At 40.1% G+C, this 26,912-nt stretch overlaps 1 protein-coding gene across 3 annotated transcripts in view; it reads left to right on the top strand.

The window, feature by feature from the left end:
• The first annotated feature begins 516 nt into the window (after window positions 1-516).
• PTPN11 (protein tyrosine phosphatase non-receptor type 11) overlaps window positions 517-26,912 on the top strand; it is a 77,131-nt gene continuing 50,735 nt past the window's right edge. Inside the window, exons 1-2 of one of the 3 annotated variants that reach the window (XM_056821719.1) lie at window positions 518-748; window positions 1,570-1,653. Coding sequence is in view for 2 of the 3 variants with exons in the window: in XM_007490025.3 (XP_007490087.1) it covers window positions 735-748 (14 nt within the window). In the remaining variant the exon portion in view is untranslated. Of the gene's footprint in view, window positions 749-1,569; window positions 1,654-26,912 lie in introns of all 3 variants that reach the window. The other 2 variants (XM_007490025.3, XM_001378836.5) reach the window with 2 other exon arrangements.

The following is a 26,912-nucleotide window of genomic DNA, read 5'->3' as shown; positions in this document are numbered from 1 at the left end:
AAAGATTCCATTTATAGGATCTCCCACCTCAGAAACTGCTCCCCCCTCCCCTCCACTCCCCTACTCCCCTTTTGCTATGGTCAGATATCCTCATCTTTGACATCTTTAAAAGATGAGTTAATTACTGGGTTGTAGATTACTTTATTTTATTATTATTATTTTTTAAACCCTCACCTTCCCTCTGGGAATCAATACTGTGAATTAGTTCCAAGGCAGAAGAGTGGTAAGGGCTAGGCAATGGGGGTCAAGTGACTTGCCCAGGGTCACACAGCTGGGAAGTGTCTGAGCCTAGGACCTTCCATCTCAAGGTCTGGCTTTCAATCCACTGAGCTACCCAGCTGCCCCCATGTAGATGACTTTAAAAGTGGTCGGAACCTCCGGCACCGGGTGAAGTTGCCCGTCTAGGGGGAAACCGGAAGTAAATGGCGCACGCGGCCGGCGGTAGGCTTTTTGGGCCGACCGGCGGCCTGGCGAGAGGTTGGCGTCGCAGGCTGATGGCGTCATTGTCGCGGTGCCGGGCGGCGAGGGGCGGGGGCGGAGGCGCGGGGGAGAAGAGCGGAGCGGAGGCGCTTGGGGGGTGGGGGGGGCGGTTCGACTCTCGTCTCCGGGATCCCGAGGCCTGGATGGCGGCCGGAGAGCCGCGGGTTCCGCGCTAACCACGCCCCCCCCCCGGCCCGGCCCGGCCCGGCCCCTGAGGAAGCGGATCCGAGGAGGAGCCCGGGAGCGGGAGGAACATGACATCCCGGAGGTGAGCGCCGCGACCCTCGCGACCCCCGCCCGCCCACAAAGCACCGCGCGCCCCTCCCCCTCCCCCAGCCGCGGGACCCCCTCCCCCGCCGGGAGGGCGGGGGAGGGGCGGAGGAGTGTTCTCTCCCCTCCCCCAGCCTCCCTCTTGCTCTTACCCTCCTGCCCCTCCCCCGTCCCTCCCCCTCCTCCCCTCCTTCTTTCTCTTCCCCTTCCATTTCATCCCCCTTTTCTCTCACTCCCTTTCCCCCTTTCTTTTTGTCCCTTTCTCCTTCTCCTACTCCCTGTTCTTCCCCCTCCACTTCCCTTTCCCCTTACTCTCCTTTCCTTTTTTTCATCCTTTTTTCCTTCACCCTCTATCCCCTTCTTTCCTGTTGGGGTTTGTTATGAGGATCAAGTGAGAAGATATTTGTAGAGAACTTAGTGGTGGACCTGACACCTAGTAGGTTTTTAAAGCTCATTCCCTTCCCTTCTTTAGCCTCTTCCCCTTTTTTCCCTTTATTCCTCTCCCTCTTTCCCTTGTCTCCTCCCTCTTTTCTCTCTTAGCTTTCTTTCATCCCTTTTTCCTTTCTCCACCTTTCCCTCTTTCCTTTTTTCTCCTTGCTCCATCTCTTTTCCCTTTCTGCACACTTCTCTCTTCCCTTATTATGTCTCTTCTTTCTCCCCTTTCCTTCCTGGTGAACTGAACCTTTTTTGTCTTTGTATCTCCAAGGCCTAGCTCAGTGCAGGGACCTAGCTCTGTAGGTGCTTAATACAGGTTTATTGAATAATTGACTTCTTTCTCTTTTCTTCCACATCTCTTTTTTCTTTCTTCTCCTCTTTCAGGAGTCTGCTGCCCTTGCTAGCTTTGCAGATCTCATGATTCCCTTTTTTCTCCAGGGATATCCCAGCTCTCTTTCCCCATCATAGGTATGTGTAACTCATAGTCTTGGAAGAATAATAATCTCTTACATTTTTATTAGATTTAAAGCACTTTTCTCATAATAACTATTATGCAAACCTTATCATTCCCATTTAATGGAGGAGGAAACAGCTTCTAAGAGGTAAAGGGACTTGCTCCTGGTCATATTACTAATGAGAGTCAAAACTGGGTCTTCAGCTCAGGTCTCCTGATGGGTCAGTGCTCCTTTCTACTCTCCCTTTACTCTGTCCTCATTCCAAAGGGGCCCTTTCCGCTTTCCCTTGTAAAGAATCTGCCCCTAGTTTCTCTTCTCTTTTGTCATCTTTTCATCTGCTCTAAATAATGACTTTTCTAAGACTTCTATGTCCTCACTCTGAGCTGGAAAGCAGGTATTGTTTGCAGGCAGAAGATGCAAAACCGAAGTGGGTCATGGTTGTGCACTACATTCCTTATTCATTGCTTCATGAAAATTGCCTAATAATTATTCAGAAATAACAGCACTCCTTTGGGGGAGAGGTTCTTCATGCTTCTGGACTTAATAGGAGATGGAAGAGCTGTTTTAGTGCCCCTAGTTAGCCTTTTCTTCAGCCTTTGCCCTCTCAGGAACTCCAGTTTAGGCCTACCCCACTGAAACCTTGATGTAGTGTTATGTCCTTCCTTTGGATTTTTCATGAGTCCAAATCCTGGCAGTTGTCAAGCTCTTTTCTCAAGGTGCATTGGAATCCTTAGATGAAAAGATGTAGGCTAAAGAATCTTCCTTCCTTCCTTCCTTCCTTCCTTCCTTCCTTCCTTCCTTCCTTCCTTCCTTCCTTCCTTCCTTCCTTCCTTCCTTCCTTCCTTCCTTCCTTCCTTCCTTCCTTCCTTCCTTCCTTCCTTCCTTCCTTCTTCCTTCCCTCATCTCTCCCTCCATCCTTCTTTCCCTCCCTCCCTTCCTCTCTTTCCTCCTTCTCCCTTTTCTTTTTTTCTTTCTCTTCCTTTTTTTAACTTTCTAACTATTATTGAGCATGAGCAGTCTGTTTCAGTATTATATTCAGGTTTATCACTTCATTGCTCTTAGTCTGACTTGTCATTATTAGCAAATATTACTAATCCTTTATGGGCTATATGTACTATAATAATGTTTAATGGACTATACTGGCTATAGATCTATCCTTTTTTTTTAAAAAAACGCTTACCTTTTGGACACCAGGTATCATTTCCAAGGCAAAAGAATGGTAAGGGCTAGTCATTTGGGGTTAAGTGACTTGCCCAGGGTCCACACACCTAGGAAGTGTTTGAGATCAGATTTGAATCTATATCTCCAGGCTTGGCTCACCACTGATCCACCTAGCCACCACAGGTCTCTCTTTTTTTTTCTTTTTTGATAACTGCCTTGTTTTGTTCAATCTAAAAATATCACCATTCTTTTTGTGGCATTTAAATAACACCTTTTTTAGGGTATGATCTGAATGTGAAGCTTCTTAAAACATTAGAAATATTTCCCCAATTTCCCTTGCAACTGTCAGTCCAACTGTGGCTTTGTGGCTGTATGTGTGTCTTTCTATTTGTTTCTGTCAGTTTTGGGGAAGAAAAAAACAAACAAACCTTAAAACTTTAGGAAGTGAATGACCTGAGGAGGTCTGATGGCAAGCTCTGTGTGATCTGGGTAATATGTGACTGCATTTCAGCAAGAAGGTATGTGCCTTCGGCCTCACGTGTACTCCCTTCTGCTGGAGCCTTTGTTTGTTATTTAACTGTTAAAATAATCATTGAACCTTTTGTTCAGGGTCTGCAATTTGAACTAGGATCTGAGGACATGAAAGGGTCTCCTCAGTAATGCTGTGTTGTGAAGCCTGATGATTTAGAAACTAGAAAAGCCTTGCTGTGTTAAATCACTCAAATGGGTCTAAATTAAACTTCAATGACTGATGGCCTGCTTTTTCTCCAGTTCACTCCTGCTATGGAAAAGAAAACTACCTAGTTAATAATAGTATAAGAACAATTATCATGAGAATATTCAGAGGCAGAATGCCTAGAGTGCTTGACTTGAAGTTAGGATGATCTGGGTTCAAATTCCACCATACTCTGTAACCCTGGGGCACCCATGATACATTTTTGGAGCTCAAGCAACTCTGTTCTTCCCCCTTCCCCCCTTTCCAAAGCTCTTCTATATTCATTATCTAATATACATCCTTATAATAACTCCAGGAGGTATTATTAATCCCCTCTTGATGAAATAGAGGTTCCCAGGTGAAGTAATATGCCTTTACACACAGCTAGTGAATATCAGAGCTATATTCCAGCTGGAGTCTGTCCACATGCTCCAACTCTTGACTTTCCCCTCTCCTCAGCTGTTCAACGTGGGACTCCCACATCTTGAAGAACATTAGAAACTGAGCAGTAATTGCTTAGTTTCCTGGTTTTTGCTGTTGCCTGATGACAGAACTGAGATTAGAGGTCTGAAGGTGTGATTGCCTTGGCTGTAGTTTGCTGCACTCTGAGGAATTCCTCATGCCAGACCTCCTTTATCTTTTTAATTTGCCCCTCAAACCCCCAGAGGAAATGAAGTTTAGCCTTTTCATTTATCTCTTGTTGTTTAATTTAGTTTGAGGCTATTATTGGTGGCCTTGTATATTTAGCATAACAGTAGGAAATAAATATAGTTGCTGGATTGAAATCTTCAGTGCTATGCTTGCCTGTTGAAATTCTTAATGTTTTATTCCTGTTTAATGTTGAGTTTTCTCCTAGAGCTAGAGGACCATAGACCCCTCTGCTTAGAATACTTAGAATACTGTCATCAGGTCTGATTGCTATAAAGTTACAGAGGATCTAGAGAAACTGCTTGCTAAGGTGCAAACTGATACATAAACACAATCGTTTCTAACAACAGAGTCCTTTGTTGGGGCCAAGAGAGCAGATGGAGAAAATCTGCTAAAATCTTTACCTTCAAGAAAGCCAGGGACAGGCCTTGCTGCTTAACATAGTTCTTTAAAGTAAAAGAAATCAAATGTTACTCTTGTAGCCATTCCCCCCTCCCTTCTTCCTTCTTACACTCCAGTAGTATAGGTTTTATTATAATATAATCCAGTTTAGATTCTTCTAATTTTCTTTCCCTCCCCTCTTCGCTTTCTTCTCTCTTCTCATCTCTTTTCTATTCTGACCCCTCTGTCTCCTTCTTTTCTTCCTTTCTCCCCCTCTGTTTTTCTTCCTTACCTCTCTCTCTTTCCCTTTCTCCTTCCTTCTTTCTCCCTCCTACTTTCTTTCCCTTTTCCTCTTCTTCCCCTTCTCTTTATTTTACATTTTCCTCTCTCCTTCTCTTGTTTTTCTTCCTTCTCTCTTTTTCCTTCCACATTTCTCTTCCTCCCCCTTTTCTTTCCTCTTCTCTTCCCTCCATGTCTCTTTCCTCTCTATTCTTCCTCCTTTTTCTCTTCCTCCCTCCTCTATTTCTTCTTCCTTCCCCATATCCCTCTCTCCCTGTCTGCCTCTTCCTTTCTCCCTTTTTCTTCCTCCCTCCACATTTCCGTCCCTCTCTTTTTCTCTTCCTCTTCTTTCTTCCTTGCACCTTTCTCTCTTCCTCTCTGTTTCTTCCTCTCCCTTTTTCTAACTCCCTTCTCTCTTCTTTCCTCTACATCACCCTCTTTCTCTCTCTTCTTCCCTCCTGTCTCTCTCCTTCCCTCGACATTTCCCTCTTCCTTTTTCTCTCATCCCCCTTAGCTAGTGTGTTTGGTTAATTTTTAAATATTTTATTAACATCTTTTGTTTTTATATCACAGTCATTCCAGATAGATTCCCCATGAGCCCTAACAAAGAAAAACAATAAAAACCAACTGATAATGGATGAATTTCCTAATAATCATATTCAGCATTCTATGCTTTTCTCCCCTCACCTCACTACTGAAAAGAGGGAAGTATATTTGAATTATTATGTAGGTTTTTTAAACATAGGAACTCCTGAGCCTTTTTTGGCTGCTCTATCCCTTGGCTTTTTTTTTTTTTAAACCCTTACCTTCCGTCTTGGAGTTAATACTGTGTACTGGCTCCAAGGCAGAAGAGTGGTAAGGGCCAGGCAATGGGGGTCAAGTGACTTGCCCAGGGTCACACAGCTGGGAAGTGGCTGAGGCCAGATTTGAACCTAGGACCTCCCGTCTCTAGGCCTGGCTCTCAATCCACTGAGTCACCCAGCTGCCCCTAATCCCTTGGCTTTTAATAAACCTTTCTTTACTATTTCAGTATGCAAGGAAATATATTCTAGGGTTTCTCATGCATATGAACATAAGAAATATAAATAGGTTAATTTCAGGTGAATAATATAGTTATTTTCCAGATAGTCTCTGTACCTCCTAGACAAACTTCACTTACCCCCTTCTGATATTCCTGTCACAGTTTAGAAAACCCTTGCTTTAAGAACTCATCCTGCCTCCCTTTTCACATTATTGAATTTATGTTCCTTATGTATAGGTTTGCTTATGGCAATAATGATAATGATAGAGATCACTTTTACATAGTTTTCATCCAGAGTGGCTCAAAAGTCTTACTGCAGTTTGAAGCTATTAAAGCTTAAAACTTTGAGCATACCACGTATATATTATTTGATCTTTGCAACAACTTGAGGAAACTGAGGAGGAGAGAAGTTCAGTGGTTTGTCCAGTATCACCCAGCTGTTAAATGTTACAGGCAGGACTTGACCCTAGACCCTTCTGATGCCAAGTCCAGGATTCTCTTTGCTGCTCCACGGTTATGTCACTCCATTTGGAATTGGAGGGCTTCCCAAATGAAGACCAATCTCTTAGCTCAGCATTCAAGGTCCTTCTTAGTCTGGTCCTTTTTGGTAGCCTCACCTTATTGAAGAGTAGCATTCTTTTTTTAGGAGTCCTGTTTTTCTAGCCAAAGGGACCAACTTATTGCTTTCCCCTCTACAAACTGATGTTTCTTCCTGCCTCCTCAAAAAAATTTTTTTTGCTCATACTCTTACTATGCCTGGAATGTCCTCCCCTCCCCCATTCCTGTCCATCCTTTAAAGCCCAACTCAAATGATGTCTGCTCTTACTTAGAAGCTTTACTTGACCTCTCTGAGTAGAATCTCATAACACATTGAATGTACCTCTCATATAGTTTTAAGTTTACTTTCAATTTAGTAACTATGTAGAAAATATTCTAATAAAAAGAGTTCATAAAACCATGAATTCCAAATTATTATGATTTTTAAAAGTATGTTAACTTGAAGTAACACAACTACTTTGTTTCTGTGCCTCTGTCTGATCTTTCTCCTGTGTTTCCCCCCTGAATTTTATTGCTGTCAGTTCTTTAAAAATGTAGTTCTTGAGGGTGTATATATTATTTGATGCCGTTTTCTTCAACTGAATCATTTCCTTTAAGTCTTTCCAACTTATTCATTGATGAATTCTAGACCTGGAGGAGACCTCATAATCCAGTTAGTCCAAAGCCCTCATTTTATAGATGAGGAAATAGAGGCCCAGTGAGTCTCCATTAAGTGACTTGCCCAGCACCTCACAGCAATTAAGCATTTGAGTTGGGATTTGAACCCACTTCCTGCTCACTCTAAAACTAGTGTTCTCTCTGCTACATCATGGAAGATATTAAAGTACTCAGTATTGAAACTTAATTAGAAGATAATGATTTATAAAGGTTGGTAATTCATTGCCAATAAAGAGCTTTTTATATTTCTTTTCATTTGTTCCTTGTGTTGTCTGAAGTTTCATAGAATAGTGGAAAGGTTGCTAGACTTGGAATTTGGAAAGACTTTTAATTGTGTGAAAGGAAGGAAATAAATCATTCACTAAGCATCTACTATACTCCAGACATAGTGCTAGGCATTTTTTTTTTAAAAACAAATATTACCTCATTTGGTCCTTGAAAGATAGGTGCTATCATTACCTCCATTTTACCTATGAGGAAGCTGAAGTAGACACAAGAATGAAGTGTCTTTGCCCAAGGTCACACTATTGATAAATGTCTACGGCAGAATTTGAATTTGGGTTTTCCTGTCTTGAGGCCCAGAGCTTTGCTCACTGTGCCACCAAGAACAACTCACATTATTTCTCTGAACTTCAGTTGCCTAACTTCTAAAATGGTGCATGTAGTGGCTGTGCCAGCTACCTTGTTGGGGGGAATTGTAAGAAAAGCACTTTGTAAGCCTTCAAGTGCTGGGGAAATGTGAGCTATTATGGTCCTGGCACCAATTACCTGCCACTGCATACGAGCTGTACTTATTCCATAGAAAAAGAGGCATTAATTTCTTTCAAAATACGGGCCATTCTTCCAGCAATCAGAAATTCCTTAAATAGAAACCACTGTATAGATAACTCTTCTAAAGACAAGCATTGTCGTTTTCTTGAGTGGATAAGAATCACTTTGCTTAGTAAGGAACTAAAATGAGAGTTGTGAGTTCTTCAGCATAATCTTTTCTCCAACAGGGCAACCTGAAAAATGCTTTTATGTAATTCACCAAGAGCCTCTGATAGCTTAAACCCTTGTCCTAGGATAGGTACTGATGGTACTCAGGCAAAGAGACAAATTGGCCCTGACTTCAGGGGGCTTATAGTTTGAATTGGGCAGTAAAGGTGAGAGCCCGACATAGGGTTATGAGAAGCCTGAGGAAGGGTGAGGGAAGGTTTCTTGGAGGGATCTCTTAGGTTGTGCTTTGAAGTAAAGGAATGATTACTTCAAGGAGAGGCAATCTGATGAGTTGTGGGGAGATTCCAGTTCTGGCATGGAGAGCAAAGTGAACAAAGGGACAGAGACCAGAGGAGGCAGGATATGATGGTTATTAAGCAAGTACTCCCTTCTGGAGATTTTGAGTGGAGGAATGATATATTCATAAAGGCACAGCCTTAGAGATAAATAGATATGAAATGAAAACAGCTTTGTTCTATTTTTTACTTTGCATGATTTTAAACTAAGACTCATCAAGGGTCAAAAAGATCATAGATCTGGGGCTAGAAGGGCCCTAAGAAGGCATTTAGTCCAACTCTTTCATTTGGCAGGGGGAAGCTAAGACTGAGACAGGAAGTGTCTTGTCTGTGGTCTCACAGTCAGCATCAGGTGAGATTAAAATCTAGGTTTTTTGGTCTCCAGGCCCAATATTTATTTATTAAAAAACAAAAATAAACCCTTACCTTTCATCTTAGAATCAAAATACTGTGTATTGGTTCTAAGGCAGAAGAGTGGTAAGGGATAGGCAATGGGGGTTAAATGGGATACACAGCTGGGAAGTGTCTGAGACCAGATGAACTCCTGTCTCCCAGGTCCAATATTTTAACCATTATGGTACTGCCTCAAAAAAGCAAGACTTTTCCAAAATGAGATTTTTGAATTCTTAACTTGACTGGGCAAAAATAATTTCTCATATTTTTGTTAATAAAATAGGTAAGAGTGATTCTGGGTGCATAGATTTGTGATAAATACTTTCTGATTAGGTTATTCTCCCTTGATTTTTTTTTTGGGGGGGTTCTTGTAGTTAGTAATGCTTAATATAGCACCATGTCTGGTTAGTCATTTAGTAACTAATAGATGATACTAGAAGATGGATCAGAAGGTTCTATGGAAAGAGCAGAATGATAATAGACATGTACTATCTAAAATTATGAGGCTGTTAGTAGCTTAATAACTTTATTAAATCAAAGTAGTAGTAGTAGTAGTAGTAGTAGTAGTAGTAGTAGTAGTAGTAGTAGTAGTAGTTAAGAGAGGGAAAGGTAGAGGAGAGGTAGAGGGATACTTAACTTTCTAATCTATGGTTGTCATTTATCAGCCTCTAGCAGCAACCCAGCAAGGTTCTATTCTGCTCTCCATGCTCATACCAAAGACCCCTACTTCCTGTCAGGCCTCCCCTTATAAGTTCTTTTCTCTACTCACTGACTTTCACACATGACCTCTCAGGAACCAATCATAGTTTCTTAATTTACCTGGGCTACCCAGTGGTCAGTGTCTGTGGAGTCAGTTTCCTGTCTCATTGGTTCCTTGATTCTTTAACTTCTTTTTTCTGAGGGCTTATCTATACCTGAATTTACTCAATGGTATTTGATCTTCAGGTCACTGAGAAATGATGTTAAAAAAAAGGCAGCACTGGAAAGAGAAATTTGCTTCCAACAATCCTCCCTGTGATTATGTTGGGAGTCAAGCATGTTAAACTCACCCCACTTGGGGTTTTTGGGAGATTAACATGCCTAGGCTCTCCAATGAATCATTTCACATAACCAGCTTTATTTCGTGATTGCCAAAAACTATAAAAACTAAATTAAATTAACACTTTCTGGTCCTTAATTTCCATAGAGTTTATTAATATTACTTGAATATAGAAAGCAGTGTAAAGGGTAAAAATTATGGTTGGACTGAATATTTACGAGTATGGTTGCCAGGAATTAATTACTTAATTCCAAATGAATTACTCAAGCCTGAATGACTTTTATGGTAGTTTTATTTACAAATAGAGAGTGAAAGTAAGGAAAATGAGAGAGAGAGATAGATAGCTACTCTGGCCTGATCCTAACCAGACAGCGCTTCTGAGGCCCTAGCAAAGTGGGGCACTGAGGATTAATTAAACAAAGCTTCTAGCCACCAGGCCTCCTTCAAGATGAGGGGCCTCTCTAGAGGCTGGTGCCTCCAGAAAATCCAAGGAAAGGGAGTCAGCCTTTCCACTTATCCATGTGTCAGTCCAAAGGGAAGCAATTGAGGTCTCAAGCCCGAGCTCCTCCAAGGCCAAGTTCAAAGGCGAAGACCCCTTCACAGGAAGTTACCACCAAATTTAAAGACAGTTCTTTGCATCACTTCCTGTACCTTTGGTCCACTTTTACATGTACCAATGGTGGCTTTAACTGCTTCAGACTGCCCAGGGGGAACTCAGTTTCTGATTTTTGATTTGTTTTTGATTTACCTCCCCTCCCTTAAGGATTAAGTGGTGGTGTATACATTCCTGGTGGCTAAACTCTAAAGAATAAATAGGAGAGAGTTAATCCCATCTTCACAGCAGATAGATAGAGATTGAATCACATGGTGTTCTCTCAGCCATGGTCCTGCATCTTCTCCAAGGGATAGAGAAAGACCACTTCCTTGTCTCAAACCTTTTAACCTCCTCCTTCCCTTCTGGGTCAAACTCAATTATCTCTGGATCAAGTATGTAGGCCATAGTCTCCTGATTCATGCTAGAGTGCTCTCATGTGCTCTCATGTCACTGTCACACAGTGCAGGGATGCAGGTAGGATGACCCCAGTACGTGATTTCTGGGGGAGGGGGTTCCCTTTATATAGGCATTTGTAGTTAGGAGTGGGGAAAAAAAGATATGTTTAATTTCACCCTTGCCTCTTACTACCTATGTGATTTGGAACAAATCATTGACCCTTCCTGGGCCTCAGGTTCCTCATCTGTAAAATGAAGGTTTGGATTAGACAGTCTGGGAGCTCTCTTTGTCTGTAAATCTCCTGTCAGTGCCTCCATGTTAGCTTTTGACCCTCTTGCTCCCTCTTTCTCTTAATTTCTTGCATGCTAATTTCACTGGCTTTCGAGCTGTGACCAAGGTTCAAATCCCACCTCTGATGTTTAATAATCTAAGTATCCTTAGGAGGTTGTTTGACTGTTTTGACAAGTTTTTTCATGTCATATGAGGAGGTTGGGCTGGATGGCCTCCAGGGTCTTTCTTGTTCTAGATCTGTGACCCTCTCCTGGTCAGTGTTGGCACAGATGATGAGAAATTGATTAAGCCATATCTCACCTGTAGCAAAATCTCCTTATACACCTTTCTCTCATGTCCAAGATGTTAGCTAGCCAATTTGATAAATCAATAGGTGCTAATTGCCTTTTTCTTGGTAATACACATCCATTTTATTTATTTATTTTTATGAAAATCCTTACCTTCCACCTTTGAATCAATGCTATGTATTGATTCCAAGGCAGACGAGTGGTAAGGGCTAGGAAATGGGTATTAAGTGACTTACCCAAGGACACACAGTTTGGAAGTATCTGAGGCCAGATTTGAACCTAGGACCTCCTGTCTGTAGGACTGGCTCTCAATCTACTGAGCCACCCAGCTGCCCCTATATTTCCACTTTAATTATGGTTTTTTGTAGACAGTGCCCAGCTTTGTGGAATTTTATGAAAGTGGGGTTAAGGGAAAAAAGTCTTTGGCTTTTTCCACTAACACCTTGAGGCACAACTAGTGCTTCTGCTGTACAGCCATCCTTGTACATAAACATCTTAAGTCAGTGTTGCACTTCTGGGTCCTCTCTAGCTTCAGTTAACACACCTGAAATACAATTAACTTTAGCAGTTGCCCCGTCAAGGTCAGTAAAAACCAATGATTAAAAATATATTTGTTTATATGCCCTCCTCCTCATCGTGTTTTCACTGCCACATTCTACCAGAAGAAGCTGTCTGGAGTTGTCACCTCTTCTTGTTTCCTACTCAGTTCTCAGACCTTTACAATCTGGCTTTCAACTCCACTACCCCGATGTTCCTCAAGGTCCTCATCTCACTTAAAAAACCCCACCAAATCAAAAATTCAGTTTTATTGATTCTTTTTGTTTCAAAATCATAGCTATGTCTGGGTTTGGCACATAAACCACACACACATAAACCCTCTGTCAGAATGAAGAAAAGCAGTTAAGCAAGGACAGCCTACATAATTGATGGTATCTGCAAACATTCTATTTCCTTGGATCTCCTCTCTATTCAAAGGAGAGAGCTGCTTCCTTATTTGTTTTCCCAAAGCCAAGATTTGTCATTACCCAATATTAGTTTTGCTCTAGTGTTCTATTAATTTACATCCTTATTGTTATTCAGGCCTTGTGTGTATTTTTCCCTTGGTTCTGTTCACTTCACTCAGTATTAGTTCAGGAAAGTCTTCCTGGGTTTCTCTTGAATTCCCCATAGTTGTTTCTATTACTTTCATATGTATCATGTGTTTATGTATCATAATTTGTTTAGGCATTTCACAATTAATAGGCATTCACTTTGTCTCTAGTTTTTTGCCCACCACAAAAAATGCTGCTATGACTATATTGGTAAGTATAGAGCTTTTTCATTTGTCTTTGATCTTCTTGGCATCTGTGAGCTTTGAATTGCAAATTGCATTGGTCTTTTTCAGCCTTCATCTTCCTTAATCTTTTCACAACTTTTGTGGAACCCACTTCTCTCTCATTTCTGGACTTTTGTGACATTTAACATCTTCTGGATTTCCTCTTGCCTATCTGAGAGGACTTTTTCAATCTCCTTTATTAAGTTATCATCTGTTTTGCCCACTATGTATGATTATGTACCAGGGTCCTGTCTTAGGCCCTCTTCTCTTTCGTTATTTTCTAGAGATGTCATAGATCCTATGAGATAGGTAAATAGATAGATCTCTAACCTCAGTTTTTCATCTGTACAGAAATCTCCAGCCTCCTGACGCATATCTCTACCTGGATGTCCCATAGGTTTCTTAAATTGTGTGTCCAAAACAGAAGTTGTTAACTCTTTTTAAAATTTTTTTCTAAATTTTAATATTCACTCCTTAAATACCAAATAAAATGAGCCTTTCCATATGCAGAGTAGATCAGAAAACAAGGATTATCTGTGAAACTTGTCACTGTTGTATAGAGATCTATATATTAACAATTGTATCTAAAAAAGTTTATAATAAATTAGTATACAACTTTCCAAGCTACCCAACTTTTTCAGATAGACTACTGAACTTCTTTTAGTTGTTGTCTATACCTTTAAAATACTTTAGTGGTTCTTTTTTCTTTTTTTTTTTTTGGACAACCCTATATAAAGCCCCTTGCTTCTTCTACTACCCTCCTTCCCCAAATTGGGGAAAGGGGAATAGAAAAATGAAAATCCTGTAGCAAATTTGTGAACCAAACAAAATGAATTCCCATGTTGACCATGTCCAAAGATTTACATCTTATTCTATACTTTGAGTCCATTACACCTGACTTAGAAAATGAGTAGCACATGTCATCCTAGGTACTATGGACTTGTGGTTGAGCATTGCATTGATCAGAGGTCCCAAGTTTATCAGAACAATTCATTATCTTTCCCCCTAAATCCATTCTTTATTTCCCTATTTCTGTTGAGGCACTACCATTCTTCCAAAGATGAAGTGTTTATAACATTAGAGTCATCTTCAACTCAATAGAATGACTTAATTTGAGAGTTAGAAGGGACTTCCTTCTCCATATAATACAGTGGTTCTCAACCTTTCTAATGCTGTGACCCCGCAATACAGTTCTTCATGTTGCAGTGACCCCAAACCAAAAAATTATTTTGGTGGCTACTTCAAAACTGTAATTTTGCTACAGTTATGGTTCGGAATGTAATTACCTGATATGCATTATGTATTCTCATTGCTACAAATTGAGAGGTTGAGAACCGCTGTTCTAATATAATCCAGTCACAAAGGAATCTCCGTTACAATGTATTTGACAAGTGGTAAGTAGTCCAACTCCTGCTTGAAGACCTCTAATAAGGTGGGCTTACCACCTTTAGTTAGTCCATTCCTCTTTGGGACAGTTCTTGTTGTAAGGAAGCTTTTCTTGACATCAAAAAAATGAAATTGGCTTGTTTGTGGCTTCTACCAATTGCTCTTGATTTTGTCCCATGGGTCAAATGGAACAAGTCTAGTCTATCTTCCACATGAGAGCCCTTCAAATATTTGAAACAGTGATCATATTCTCTTGAGTCCGTTCCCAGTTCTTTTAACCCGTCCTCCTGACAGAGACTTAAGACCTTTGGCCATCTTGGTTGTCCAGTTCTGAGCACTCCCTCTTACTGCTGGTCTTTTTAAATCATGGTACCCAGACTGAGTAGTGTACTTCAAATGAGGTTTGCTGAAGGTAGAGTACAATGAGACTAGCATTTCATTCTTCCTGGAATCTCTGCCTCTCTTAAAACAGCCCAGGATTACCATCTGATGCAGCTGACTCAGGGGGACCCGCAGTGTACAGGAGTCCTTGGATTTTTTTCATAACAACTTCTGCCTGTCTTGTCCTTGTGAAGTTAATTTGTGTGTGTTGTGTCAAGTGCAAGATTTTATATTTATCTTTATTAAAATTCATCTTAGTAGTTTCAGCCCAGTACTCTAGCCCTGGAGGTTCTTAACTTGGGGTTTCTGAATTTGCACACACTTATGTACACACATACACAGAGAATTTTTGTATATGATATATTCACTGTATATTTATCATATATGCATACTTTATTTGCATATATATGATGTACACATACACAATATATACTGCATTTAAGTTTAATTGATCTCCTTTGTAATCCTGTGTATTTTATGTTACTCATGAAAAACATTTTTCTGAGAAGGGGTTTATAGGATTTTTTCCCCTAGTTTATTAAGGCACCTCACAGCTAGCTAAGGGATGAGGAAGCTTCATTGCTCTAAAGTAGTCTGCTCTGTTTAGTCTATTTCAGCCAATTTTCATTGGGATGGGTGGGAGAACAGTTGTGTCAACTGATAACAAGCTAAGGAGTAACCCTCCTTTGAGATTTGTTCTGGAAGGTTAACCACTAAATGAGAGTTTATGTTTGGGGGATAAAGAGAAAAAATAGTGTCAAGTATCCTAAGTGTTGCATTTATGTAATAGGAAATAAGAGTAATCACTGAAGACTTTTTCCTTTGTGATCCGAACTTGGGTGAGACAATAGAATTTTTTTTGTCTTACAGAAATGAATGGCATACTTCTGTCCTTGTGGGCTATTCTACCATGTTAGAGACATGAAAAGCTGGGCTGTCAGGAAAATTAGAAAATAATTGGTAACAAGAGCTCAGATTGATATATCACTGTATGTAAATCTCAGTGGTCTTCTTGTCAGATCTCTTGATTTCTCTTTTTAATTTAAATTTTACTTTCTTAAGGTTAATAAAGTTTTCTTTTTCTTTTTCTTTTTTCTTCTGCTCCCACTCCATGAAACAAACAAACAAACAACACAAAACAAAACCTTTATAACAGACATTATAGCCAAGTAAAAGAAATTCCGGCATTGGTTATGTCCCAAAGACAGATGTCTCATTTTACACCCTGAATTAATCACCTCTCTGTTAGATGGTCGATTGCATATTTCATTATGGGTCTTCAGGAATTCTGATTGGTCATTACATTGATCAGAGTTCTTAAGTCTTTCAAAGTTTTGTCTTTATTATATTGTTATTGTATATATGTTACCCTCTTGGTTCAGTCCAATTCACTGTTCTTCACTTCACGCAAGTCTTTTTTCTAGGTTTCTCTTAAATGGTCTCCTTCATTTCTAATAGTACAGTAGCATTCCACTTCATCCATGTATCATCATTTGTTCAACTGTTCCCCAGTTGATGGTCATCCCCTCTGTTTCTAGTTTTTTGACACTACAAAAAGAGCTGCTATAAATATTATTGTATCCATGAATGCTTTTCCTCATTCTTTGATCTCTTTGAGATTATAGGTTTAGTAGCGGCAGTAGTAGGTCAGAGTATGTATAGTATATTTTTGAGCATAGTTTCCAAATTATTTGCCAAAATATTTGAACCAGTTGAAAGCTTCAACAGCAGGGAATTAATATTCTTGATTTCTCACAGCCCTTCCAACATTTATCCTTTTCCCTTTTTTGTCAACTTTGCTAATCTGATGAATATGAGATAGCCACCCTGCCCTACCCCTGCTTCTGCCAAAGTAAATGATTTAGGATGTAGAGCTAGAAGAGTCCCCAGCAGTCATCTAGTCAAACCCTTTCATTCTCTATAAAAAGAAATTTTGACCCAGCGAGGCAAAATGACTTGATTAAAATCACAAAGGTAGGAGGTATCAGCGAGGGATTTGACCTATACAAATTATACATTTGGCAGAGCATTTTTTCCAAAAATGCTTTGTAAATCTTACACTGCTATATGTAATAATCCTGTGAGGTAGATGATACAGGTATCATCTTTTTTTTAAACCCTTACCTTCCGTCTTGGAGCTAGGCAATGGGGGTCAAGTGACTTGCCCAGGGTCACACAGCTGGGAAGTGTCTGAGGCCAGATTTGAACCTAAGACCTCCCGTCTCTAGGACTGGCTCTCAATCCACTGAGATCCTCAGCTTCCCCCTCATTATCTTTGTTTTTTCATAGAATTTGAGAATTGGAATTAACCTCACCAGCATCTAACCTAACTCATATCCAGATTGAATCTGTATTCCCCTGACAAGTATTTGACCAACTTTAGCTTAAAGACTGCCAAGAAGGGGAGCCCATTCCTCTTAAGGACAGTTCTCATTGTTAGGAAGTTTTTCCTTGAGTTGAAATTTACTTATTTTCAATTTCTGTCCATTGCTTCTGGTTCTGCCCTCCAGACCCAAATGAAAGAAGACTAGTTCATCCTTCATGTGAAAGGCTTGCAGGTATTTGAAGACAGCTATCTTGTCTACCCTGTGTCTTCTCCAAGCTAAGCAGCCTCAGTTCAGGGACTCAAGATCTTTGGCCATCCTGATTGCCCTCCTTTGGGAACTTTCCAGCTTACTAATGACTCTTTTAAGCCATGGCACCCAGGATAAATAAAGTGTTCCAAATAAGGTTTGCTAAGGGGCAGAGTACAGTGGGACAAATTTTTCCCTTTTTTGGGAGGCTCTGTCCCTCTTAAAGCAGCCCAAGATGGCTTTAGTACCTTACACAGCTGACTCAGGGAGCTGGCAGTTCACATTAGGACAACCCCCATCTATTCGTTCCTCCCCTGTCTTATCCTGGTGAAGTTAATTTTTTTTGTGCCCAAGTGTAAGTCTTACATTTATCTTTACCAAACTTTATCTTATTAGATTTGACCATATGCTGTCAAGCCTTTCCAGGAACTTATTGCTTCTTAACGTGGTCATCTGTGTTAGTTATCCCTCCCATTTTGGTGTCATCTGAAAATTTGATGATTATGTTGTCTAGGCTTTTGTTTAAGACATTGACAGAAGTGTTAAGCAGTCCAGGGTCAAGCACCAAATCACTTGGCTACTCCCCTGGAGACCTCTTGGCATGCTGACTTTGACATTAAAAACTGCCCTTTGAGTCTAGCCATCATCCACTTTAGAATCTGTCTGATTGGATTCGTCTCCTCCAGATCTCTCCATAAGCATCGTATGAGGGATTTTGTAAACAACTTTGATAAAATTGAGGGAAACTCTCAAATCAACCAATAATTAAACATTTATTAAGTACCTACTATCTTCCAGGCATTGAGCAGTGAAATAAAGCAATATACCTCTAGCATGATTACATGGGTAAACTAGTAAGTGGTCAAGCCAGTACTGAAACTCAAATTTTCTGATTTTGAGCAGTCTCCTCAAAAGTACCTTCATTTCTAATTTTCTGACCTCTTCTTTTTGTCACAAAACTGCATAAGATAGGCAGAACATATGAAAGATTATTTCCTATTAGATTATTTTTATTTCTCTTTCAATAATATTTTCTTATTTCTTGTATTGATTGAAGGTGGGGGCTGTCCTGCTGGTCTATGAATCAATGAGTAAATGCTGGGGAGAGCAAAATCCTGCCTCCAGGTTGAACCTTGGCTCTGTGCCTGGGCCTTGGAGCTCATTGTCTCCTTGAACAGGGTTCAGGCTGTGGATGGTACTGAATGGCAGTAATGGAGTAGAATAGAATTTGGCACAATGCCACTCTGTCAGCGTGGTGCTGGCCCCTTGTTCTTCTTATGGGCAAAAGTGAATTCTCTGCCTCTAAAGAGAAGGGCTTTATTTTCTTGGTCTTTTGAGTGTGAGTGGCCTCATTGAAGGAGCTCAAAGTAGGTACAATAAGCACTGTTTCTTTTCTCCTGCCCCAGATGTCTTGTGGGGAATTTGGAAAAACTGAGGTGTGACAAGGTCATAACTCAGCTGTCTGCCACCTGGAAATAATACCCTAGAGACTTGTTATGCCATTTTAAATGGTTATTATAAGTTGAGTTTTAGTCCTGAACCAAGTGATTATCCCTTTTACTTGGAGCATGATCCCTCAAACCTGGGTTTGGGGATATTTTTTGGTTTTTATATTGTCTCCATGGGGGCAGTGGATATGGCTCAGTGGATAGAGTGCCAGGTGTGGAGATGGGTGGTCCTAGGTTCAAATATGGCCGTTGACATTTTCTGACTATGTGACACTGGGCAACCCCTATTGCCTAGCCCTTACTTCTCTTTCGCCTTGAAACAGATACTTAGTATCAGTTCTAAGACAGAGGTTAAGAGTTAAAAAAAATAGATTTGTTTGGGGTAATAATAGTGAATTATATTTTTCTAGAGCTTTATGATTTACCTAACTATCTTTACGTCAACCATAAGTGTTTTTGTCCTCATTTTACAGATGAAAAAACTGAGGCTTAGGGAAGAATAAAGTTTCCGGTGGAGAGAGGTAAGAGTGGAAGAATAGTGAGCAGAATACAGAAGTGAGAATCATTTGGAGAATGGCTGATTTAGAATGTACTGTTTTTTTCAGCTAACATGTATTAAGCCCCTCCTGGCATGCCAGGCTATAGGGCTGGGATGTTTGTTACAAAGTAAAAAACAAAACAGTCCTTACTCTTTTTTTTTTATAACTTAAATTTATTTATTTCTTTAGAATATAGTCTTTGATCTTAAGGAGCTTCCTTTATACCAGAAGGGAATAGCATGTAACTAGGTAAGGCAATTCAAAGGTTTTAAGAAACTTCTGGGGAGGGGGGGGGGGAGAGGGCATTAACAAGGAGGGAAATCAGAGAATGTCTCTTATAGGGGATTATAACCCTTCAGATGAGCTTCACAGGGAGCTTAGCATTCTAACAGATGTTTATTAAGAGTAAGAGCATTCCAGATTTGGGGTGTGGCCAAGCAAAGGTCTGGAGGTAGGAGATGGAGTGCTGTTGGAGGGGAAACAGGAGGTCAGCCTGTGTAGCTGGAATCTAGAGTGCAAGAGGGGGAATATTATGAGATCATTCCGGAAAGATATCATAGAGTCCAATGGTGAAGGGTTGTTAGGTGGCAGACAGAGGAATTGGCATTTTGCCAATAGGGAGCTTCCTGAGCAGAGCATTGACATAGATCCACATTCTAGGCATATCAATTCATCAGCTCTTTGGAGGATGGATTGATTAGAGGAGAGATGAAGGGCCAGGAGATAATTAGGAGACCATTGTAATATATCAGCGAGAATTGAGGAGGGCCTGAACTAGACCAGACCTTAAGGGGGAAGAGAAGAGGATCCAGGATGCTAGTGTAGAGGCAGAATTGGTAAGACTTGACAACTCAGAGGTATGGGGGTGGTTGAGAGATAATATGGTATAGGGGAAGACTGAGCTCTTGAACTTGAGTAACTAGAAGGATGATGGTGTCCCTCAAAGAGATGGAGAAGGGTGGGTTGTAGAAGAGAGATAATGAATTTTGTTTTGGATACAATTGAATTTGAAATACCTATAGGCTATGTAGTTGGAGAAATCTGTGAGGCTCTTAGAGACATTAAGCCTGGGTGTGTAGATTTGGAAGTCATCTGCATAGTAATCATAATTGAACCTTGCCTGAGAGAGCCTGGAGAAGAGAGGGCTAAGGCCTGGTGTGGGGGACCTCCTGACTGGAGGGCACAACTTGGATGATACCCAGCAGAGGAGTAGAAGGTCCAGAGTCTTAAGAGAACCCAGTGTCCTGAAACTCTGAAGAGGAGAAGGTATCCAGGGGAGTTTAGTCAGTCGTGCTAGTTGCTTCAGAGAGGCCAAAGTTGAAGACTAAGGAGAAGTCCCATGATTTAGTAATTAAGGATTATTGTAAGCTTGGAGTGAAGTTTTTGACGAGTGCTTTTAGAAACCCAGATTGGGAGAGGTTGTGAAAAGGAGAGAGAAGAGATGAATGTGGATTTTTTTCTTTTTTTTTTTTTCTGAAGGACTCAGTTGTGGAAGAGATGAGAATTATAGGATGAGTCTGGAGGTGATGACAAGTAAAGAGATGTTTTTCCTCCTCTGTTCTCTATTTACTCCTGGTACATTGTATCAAAGTGGCCTTATCAGGCTTTTTTTCTTCATTTTTCAGGCTCTTCTTTTCTAGGTCTCTCAAAAAAACGCCTTCTGCCCCAGTCCTCCTCTGGGGACCCCTTCTGTGATCTGTTCAGAACACATTCATTTTAGCTCTTGAGAGTATTCTACTTGGAGCCATTCTTCTTCCTGCCCAAATCAAACTTTGTTTTTCTTCCCACTAAAACTTAACTTCTAGTTTTTATAATTCCATTTGTCATTAGCTCCTGCATGTCTCTTGAGAGTGACCTTTCTTTTGCCTCCAGGAAGCCTAGTCTGTGTGAGAAGCCCTTTTGGTATTTCTTTTTTTTTTAATTCTGAACCCTCTTTATTTATTTTATTTTATTTTATTTTTTAAATATTATTTTATTTGGTCATTTTCATACATTATTCGTTGGAAACAGATCATTTTCTTTTCTCCCCCCCTCTTTCGCCACCCCTCCCCTAGCTGACATGTGATTCCACTGGGTATCACATGTGTACTTGTTCCGAACCCATTTCCTTGTTGTTGGTATTTGCATTAGGGTGCTCATTTAGCATCTCTCCTCAATCATATCCCCTCAACCCCTGTAGTCAAGCAGTTACCTTTCCTCGGTGTTTTTACTCCCACAGTTTGTCCTCTGTTTAAGGATAGTGTTTTTCTCATAGATCCCTGCAGATTGTTTGGGGACATTGCATTGCCATTAATGGAGAAGTCCATTACGTTCGATTGTACCACAGTGTCTCAGTCTCTGTGTACAATGTTCTCTTTATAAATTTGAGTAATTAGACCTTTGTCAGAGGTTTTTGTTATGAAGATTTTTTCCCAATTTGTTGCTTCGCTTCTAATTTTAGTTAATTAGTTTTGTTTGTACAAAAACTTTTTAATTTGATGTAGTCAAAATTATTTATTTTACATTTTGTGACTCTTTCTAAGTCTTGCTTGGTTTTAAAATCTTTCCTTTCCCAAAGGTCTGACATGTATACTATTCTGTGTTCACCTAATTTACTTATAGTTTCCTTCTTTATATTCAAGAAATTCACCCATTCTGAGTTTATCTTGGTGTAGGGTATGAGGTGTTGATCCAAACCTAATCTCTCCCACACTGTCTTCCAATTTTTCCAGTGGTTTTTATATCAAATAGTGGATTTTTGTCCCAAAATCTGGGGTCTTTGGGTTTGTCATAGACTGTCTTGCTGAGGTCATTTACCCCAAGTCTATTCCACTGATCATCCTTTCTGTCTCTTGGCCAGTAAAATTGTTTTGATGACCACTGTTTTGCAATATAGTTTGAGATCTGGGACTGCAAGGCCACCTTCCTTTGTATTTTTTTTCATTATTTCCCTGGGTATCCTTGATCCTTTGTTCTTCCAAATGAACTTTGTTATGGTTTTCTCTAATTCAGTTAAAAAGTTTTTTGGAAGTTCAATGGGTATGGCAACTAAATAGATAGATAAGTTTGGGTAGGATGGTCATTTTCATTATATTAGCTCGTCCCACCCATGAGCAATCAATGTTTTTCCAAGTGTTTAGATTTAGTTTTAATTGTGTAGAGAGTGTTTTGTAGTTGTGTTCATATAGTTCCTGTGTTTGTCTCAGCAGATAGATTCCTAAGTATTTTATATTGTCTTGGGTGACTTTAAATGGAATTTCTCTTTCTAATTCTTGCTGTTGAACTGGGTTGGAGATATATAGAAATGCTAATGACTGATGTGGGTTTATTTTGTATCCTGCAACTTTGCTAAAGTTGTTGATTATTTCGACTAGCTTTTTGGTTGATTCTCTAGGATTCTTTAAGTAAATCGTCATATCATCTGCAAAGAGTGACAGCTTGGTCTCCTCATTGCCAATTTTAATACCTTCAATTTATTTTTCTTCTCTAATTGCTACTGCTAGTGTTTCTAGAACAATATTAAATAATAAAGGTGATAATGGGCATCCTTGTTTTACTACTGATCTTATTGGGAAGACTTTGAGTTTATCCCCATTGCAGATGATGTTTGCTGATGGTTTAAGATATATACTGTTTATTATTTTTAGGAAAGGCCCTCCTATTCCTATACTTTCTAGTGTTTTCAATAGGAATGGGTGTTGTATTTTATCAAAGGCTTTTTCTGCATCTATTGAGATAATCATGTGATTTTTGTCGGTTTGCTTGTTAATATGGTCATTTATGTGGATGGTTTTCCTAATATTGAACCATCCTTTCATTCCTGGTATGAATCCTACCTGATCATAGTAGATAACCCTTGTGATGACTTGCTGGAGTCTTTTTGAGGGTTTTGGATTCTAATCCACTCTGCTATTCGCTTGCGTTTTATGGGTGAGTTCATTCCATTCACATTCAGAGTTATGATTACTAGCTGTGTATTTCCCAGCATTTTGATTTCTACTCCTGGACCTGCCTTTACTTCTTTCACTATTTCCTTCTACACCAATGTTTGTTTATAATCAGTCCTCCTAGTTCCCACCCTTATTTTACTTCCCTTTCTACCCCCCTCCCTTCTTATTTCCCCCCTTATTTTCCTCTGTAGTCTTTTTAACCCCCCCCCCCCATACTGCTTCCCTCCCCACAAGTCCGTATTTTACTGTTCTACTCCCCTATAGGGCTCAAATCTATTCTCTGCCCCAATGGATTGGATTGTTCTTCCCTCTTTGGGTCAGTTTCAAAGCACGCAAGAGTTGAGTATATCCTATCTCCAACCTCTTTACCTTTCCAGTGTATCGATGTTCTCCCCCCTCCCGCCATGAGCTTCTTTGTTACATATAAATTTATCCCCATTTGTTTCTTTTCTCATTTCTTTTAGTATTAACCTCTTTTTTTTTTTAGCTCTGGTTGTATATTTATATATACATATGTATATATATATATATATACACATACATGTATATGTATTTATGCATACATATATCTATATACCTATTTATGTCTTGTCCTTTCATCCTATACAGTTTGTCACTGTTCCCTCTAAGTGTAATTCTTCTAGCTGCCCAGGTGATAGCAACAGTTTTTAAGTAACCAATGACCTCTTTTCTTATAGGGATACATATCATTTTAACTTATCAAGTCTCTTAAAAGTTTTGTTGTTGTTGTTTTGTTTTGTTTTTCTTTTTCCCCTCTGTTTTAATTACCTTTTGATGATTCTCTTGAGTTCTGTGCTTGGACTTCAAATTTTCTGTTCAGGTTTGGTCTTTTCTTTATGAATGCTTGGAATTCTTCTATTGTATTGAATGACCATACTTTCCCCTGTAAGAATATAGTCAGTTTTGCTGGGTAGTTGATTCTTGGTTGTAGACCTAGTTCCCTTGCTTTCTGGAATATCATATTCCATGCCTTTTGGTCCTTCAGTGTGGATGCAGCCAGCTCCTGTGTTATCCTCACTGTGTTTCTGTGGTATCTGAATGGCTTCTTCTTGGCAGCTTGTAATATCTTTTCTTTGGTCTGATAGTTTTTGAATTTGGCTATAACATTCCTGGGTGTTGTCAGTTGGGGATTAAGTACAGGAGGTGATCTGTGGATTCTTTCAATCTCTACTTTCCCCTCTTGTTCTAGGATATCAGGACAGTTTTCCTGAATAATTTCCTGTAGTATTATGTCCAGGCTTTTTCTTTTGTCATGGTCTTCTGGTAGACCAATGATTCTTAAATTTTCTCTTCTCGAGCGATTTTCTAAATTGTCTGTTTTGTGAATGAGATGCTTCATATTTTCCTCAATTTTTTCATTCTTTTCATTTTGTTTTATAGTGTCCTGCTGCCTTGTGAGGTCACTTAATTCCAGTTTTTGTATTCTGGTTCTTAAAGACTGGATTTCATCCCTGGCTTTTTGGTCATCCTTTTCCTTCTGGTCTGATTTTCTTTGAAGGTCATCTTTCATCCTCTTTACGTCTTCTTTCATCTCCTTTGCCTCATCTTTCATCTCCTTTGCCTCATTTTCCAGCTGGTTGATTTTGACTTTCAAGACACTATTTTCTCGTTTTAGTTCAAGTGCCTCTGTTTCCAGATGACTTATCTTAATTTTTAAGTTCTTCTCCCAGTTGGCTTCAGCCTCTCTTAATTGTTTTTTGAGTTCTTCCACAGCCTGTATCCAATTCACTGGGATTTCTGATTTATCGTTTGCTGATCTCTTCTCCCTCTGTTCCATTTGCTGAGTAGAAGCTGTCTATTGTAGTTTCTTCCTTCTTTTTCTGTCGTTTGCTCAAATTCACCCCTTCTTTGCTCCCTATATTTGTCTGTGCTCTTGCTCCTCTCATTTTTTTGGTTTTGGGGGCTTCTGTCAGTCTCCCCTCTTGGAGCTTTAACAGGAGATCTCTCGGTGTAGTCTCTGGTAGGAGGTTGTTGGGGTTTGAGCTTCCCTGTTCTCTGGAGGCTTTTGATTGGATTAAAGTCCAGCAGTCAATGAGGATGGGTGTGGAGCCTGGGCTTCCCCAAGTTCTGAAGACTTTTGATGGGATTAAGTTTAGCTTAGTTGGGTTGGGTGTGCTCTTGAGTCCAAAACTTCCTGGAGCAAATATGGAGGATATCCACAGCTCTGGTCAGGCTGCCAGGTCTATGCTCCCTCTCTAGCTCCTTCCCCGCTGTCTATGTTGGACGCTTTGAACTTGGCCAGTCCTGCTCGCAAGGTACCCCCTCCAGACCAGCACCTTTGCCCGTCCAGAAGTTCTTGCTGCTACTGGAATCTCAGCACTCTGGGTGGGAGGGGGGGTGGGTCCTGGGACCTTCCTTCTGTTTTCCCCTTAAACCCGAGTGTTCTCAGATTCCAGCTTTTTTTTTGGGGGGGGGTGCGTACCTTTTGAATTAAGTCCAGCAGGAGGGTTCCTTGGCTCTGTCTTGTTGTTAAGTTTGATTTTCAGTCCCCTGGGCGCATTCAGTTTGTGATTGGTTAGGAAGGGTATTCAGAGGTCTGAACTTCTGCTCCTTCTAGGCTGCCATCTTGACTCCGTCTCTCCTTTTTGGTATTTCGTGATGACAATTTTTAGCTTTTTCCTGGTGCTCTTCTGATAAAAGTGTTGTCTGTACTTTTTTGCTGTATTTCCTGAGCAATTGAAGCTGCTTTTTGGCCTTCTCAGATTTCTCCATTGCAGCCTGTTTTATTTGCAGTGTTTGTCAAAACTTCTTCATCCAGTGGTCTTCTTTGCATAGCAATAATTAGGCTGCTTGCTGGGGGTTTTGTGCGGAAGGGGCCAGGGACAGGACAAGGTAGAGAGATCTGGTAAGTAGCAGGTGATCAACTACTCAGGTACCCCTGAGTGTGGGCTGAAGGTGTCTAGGTGAAAACTACCTGCTGCTTATGGAGAGGGAAGGCTGGTGTTGCTTAGTGAGCTCTACTCATATGAGAAGGTAGAGGAGACAGGAACTTTGGCATTCAAGTACTCCTGAGGGTTCCAATGTTGGGGGCTTATGTTACTGGATGACAACCTCTTCCTGTTTCTTTTCTTTTCTAAAACCCTTACCTTCCACTTTAGAATCAATACTATCTGTTGGTTCCAAGGCAGAAGAATGGTAAGGGCTAGGCAGTAAGGGTTAAGTGACTTGCCCAGGGTCACACAACTAGGAAGTGTCTGAATCCAGATTTGAACTTAGGACTTCCCATCTCTGGGCCTGACTCTCAGTCTACTGAGCTACCCAGCTTCCCCCTCTTCCTGTTTCTTAAATGAAGGTTTGTTTTTTGTTTTGTTTTGTTTTTAGATCTGAAAGACCATCCTGCAAATTTTTATTTTATTCTATTTTTATCATCACATAAAACACACTTCCACATTGTTGTAAGAGCAAAGTCATATGTAACTAAAATCCCAAAATAAAACTGAAGATGTCCTGATGTGAAAGCCAACTCCAATAGTTCTTTCTCGGGTGGTGGATAGCATTACCTGTCATAAGTCTTTCAGGATTGTCCCAGATCATCTGCAAATTTTTAAATTTTACAACCTGCCTCCAACCTGTCTTCTTTTTATTGAGGATCTTTGTGAAATTCACATTCATTTCTGGTTCTGACTCTTCCCCTCCCTAATCTAACAAGCCATTTTTGGTCACAGTTTCAAAAGGAGAGGAGAAAAAAAGCAGTTTAGCAAAATTAATATACTGAGCAGTTCTGACTTCAATCCATGGTCTACTTCTACAATGAGGAAAGCAGTTCTATTTCCTGAGCTCTTCTTTGGAGTCCAACTTGGTCATTATAATTATACAACATTCAGTTTTGTTTTATTCCTTCAAGTTACATAATTATAGTGAATTTTGTATATTGTTTTTTTGGTTCTTAGTTTTCTTTGCATCAATTCATATAAGTCTTTCTAGGCTTCACTGATTGTTCTTTTAATATTCCATTACATTTGTGTATCCTAATTTGTTTATTCTT

The sequence above is a fragment of the Monodelphis domestica genome, chromosome 3 (genome assembly GCF_027887165.1).
Source record: "Monodelphis domestica isolate mMonDom1 chromosome 3, mMonDom1.pri, whole genome shotgun sequence".
Lineage (NCBI taxonomy): Eukaryota > Metazoa > Chordata > Mammalia > Didelphimorphia > Didelphidae > Monodelphis > Monodelphis domestica.
This window is presented reverse-complemented; position numbering and strand designations above follow the sequence as displayed.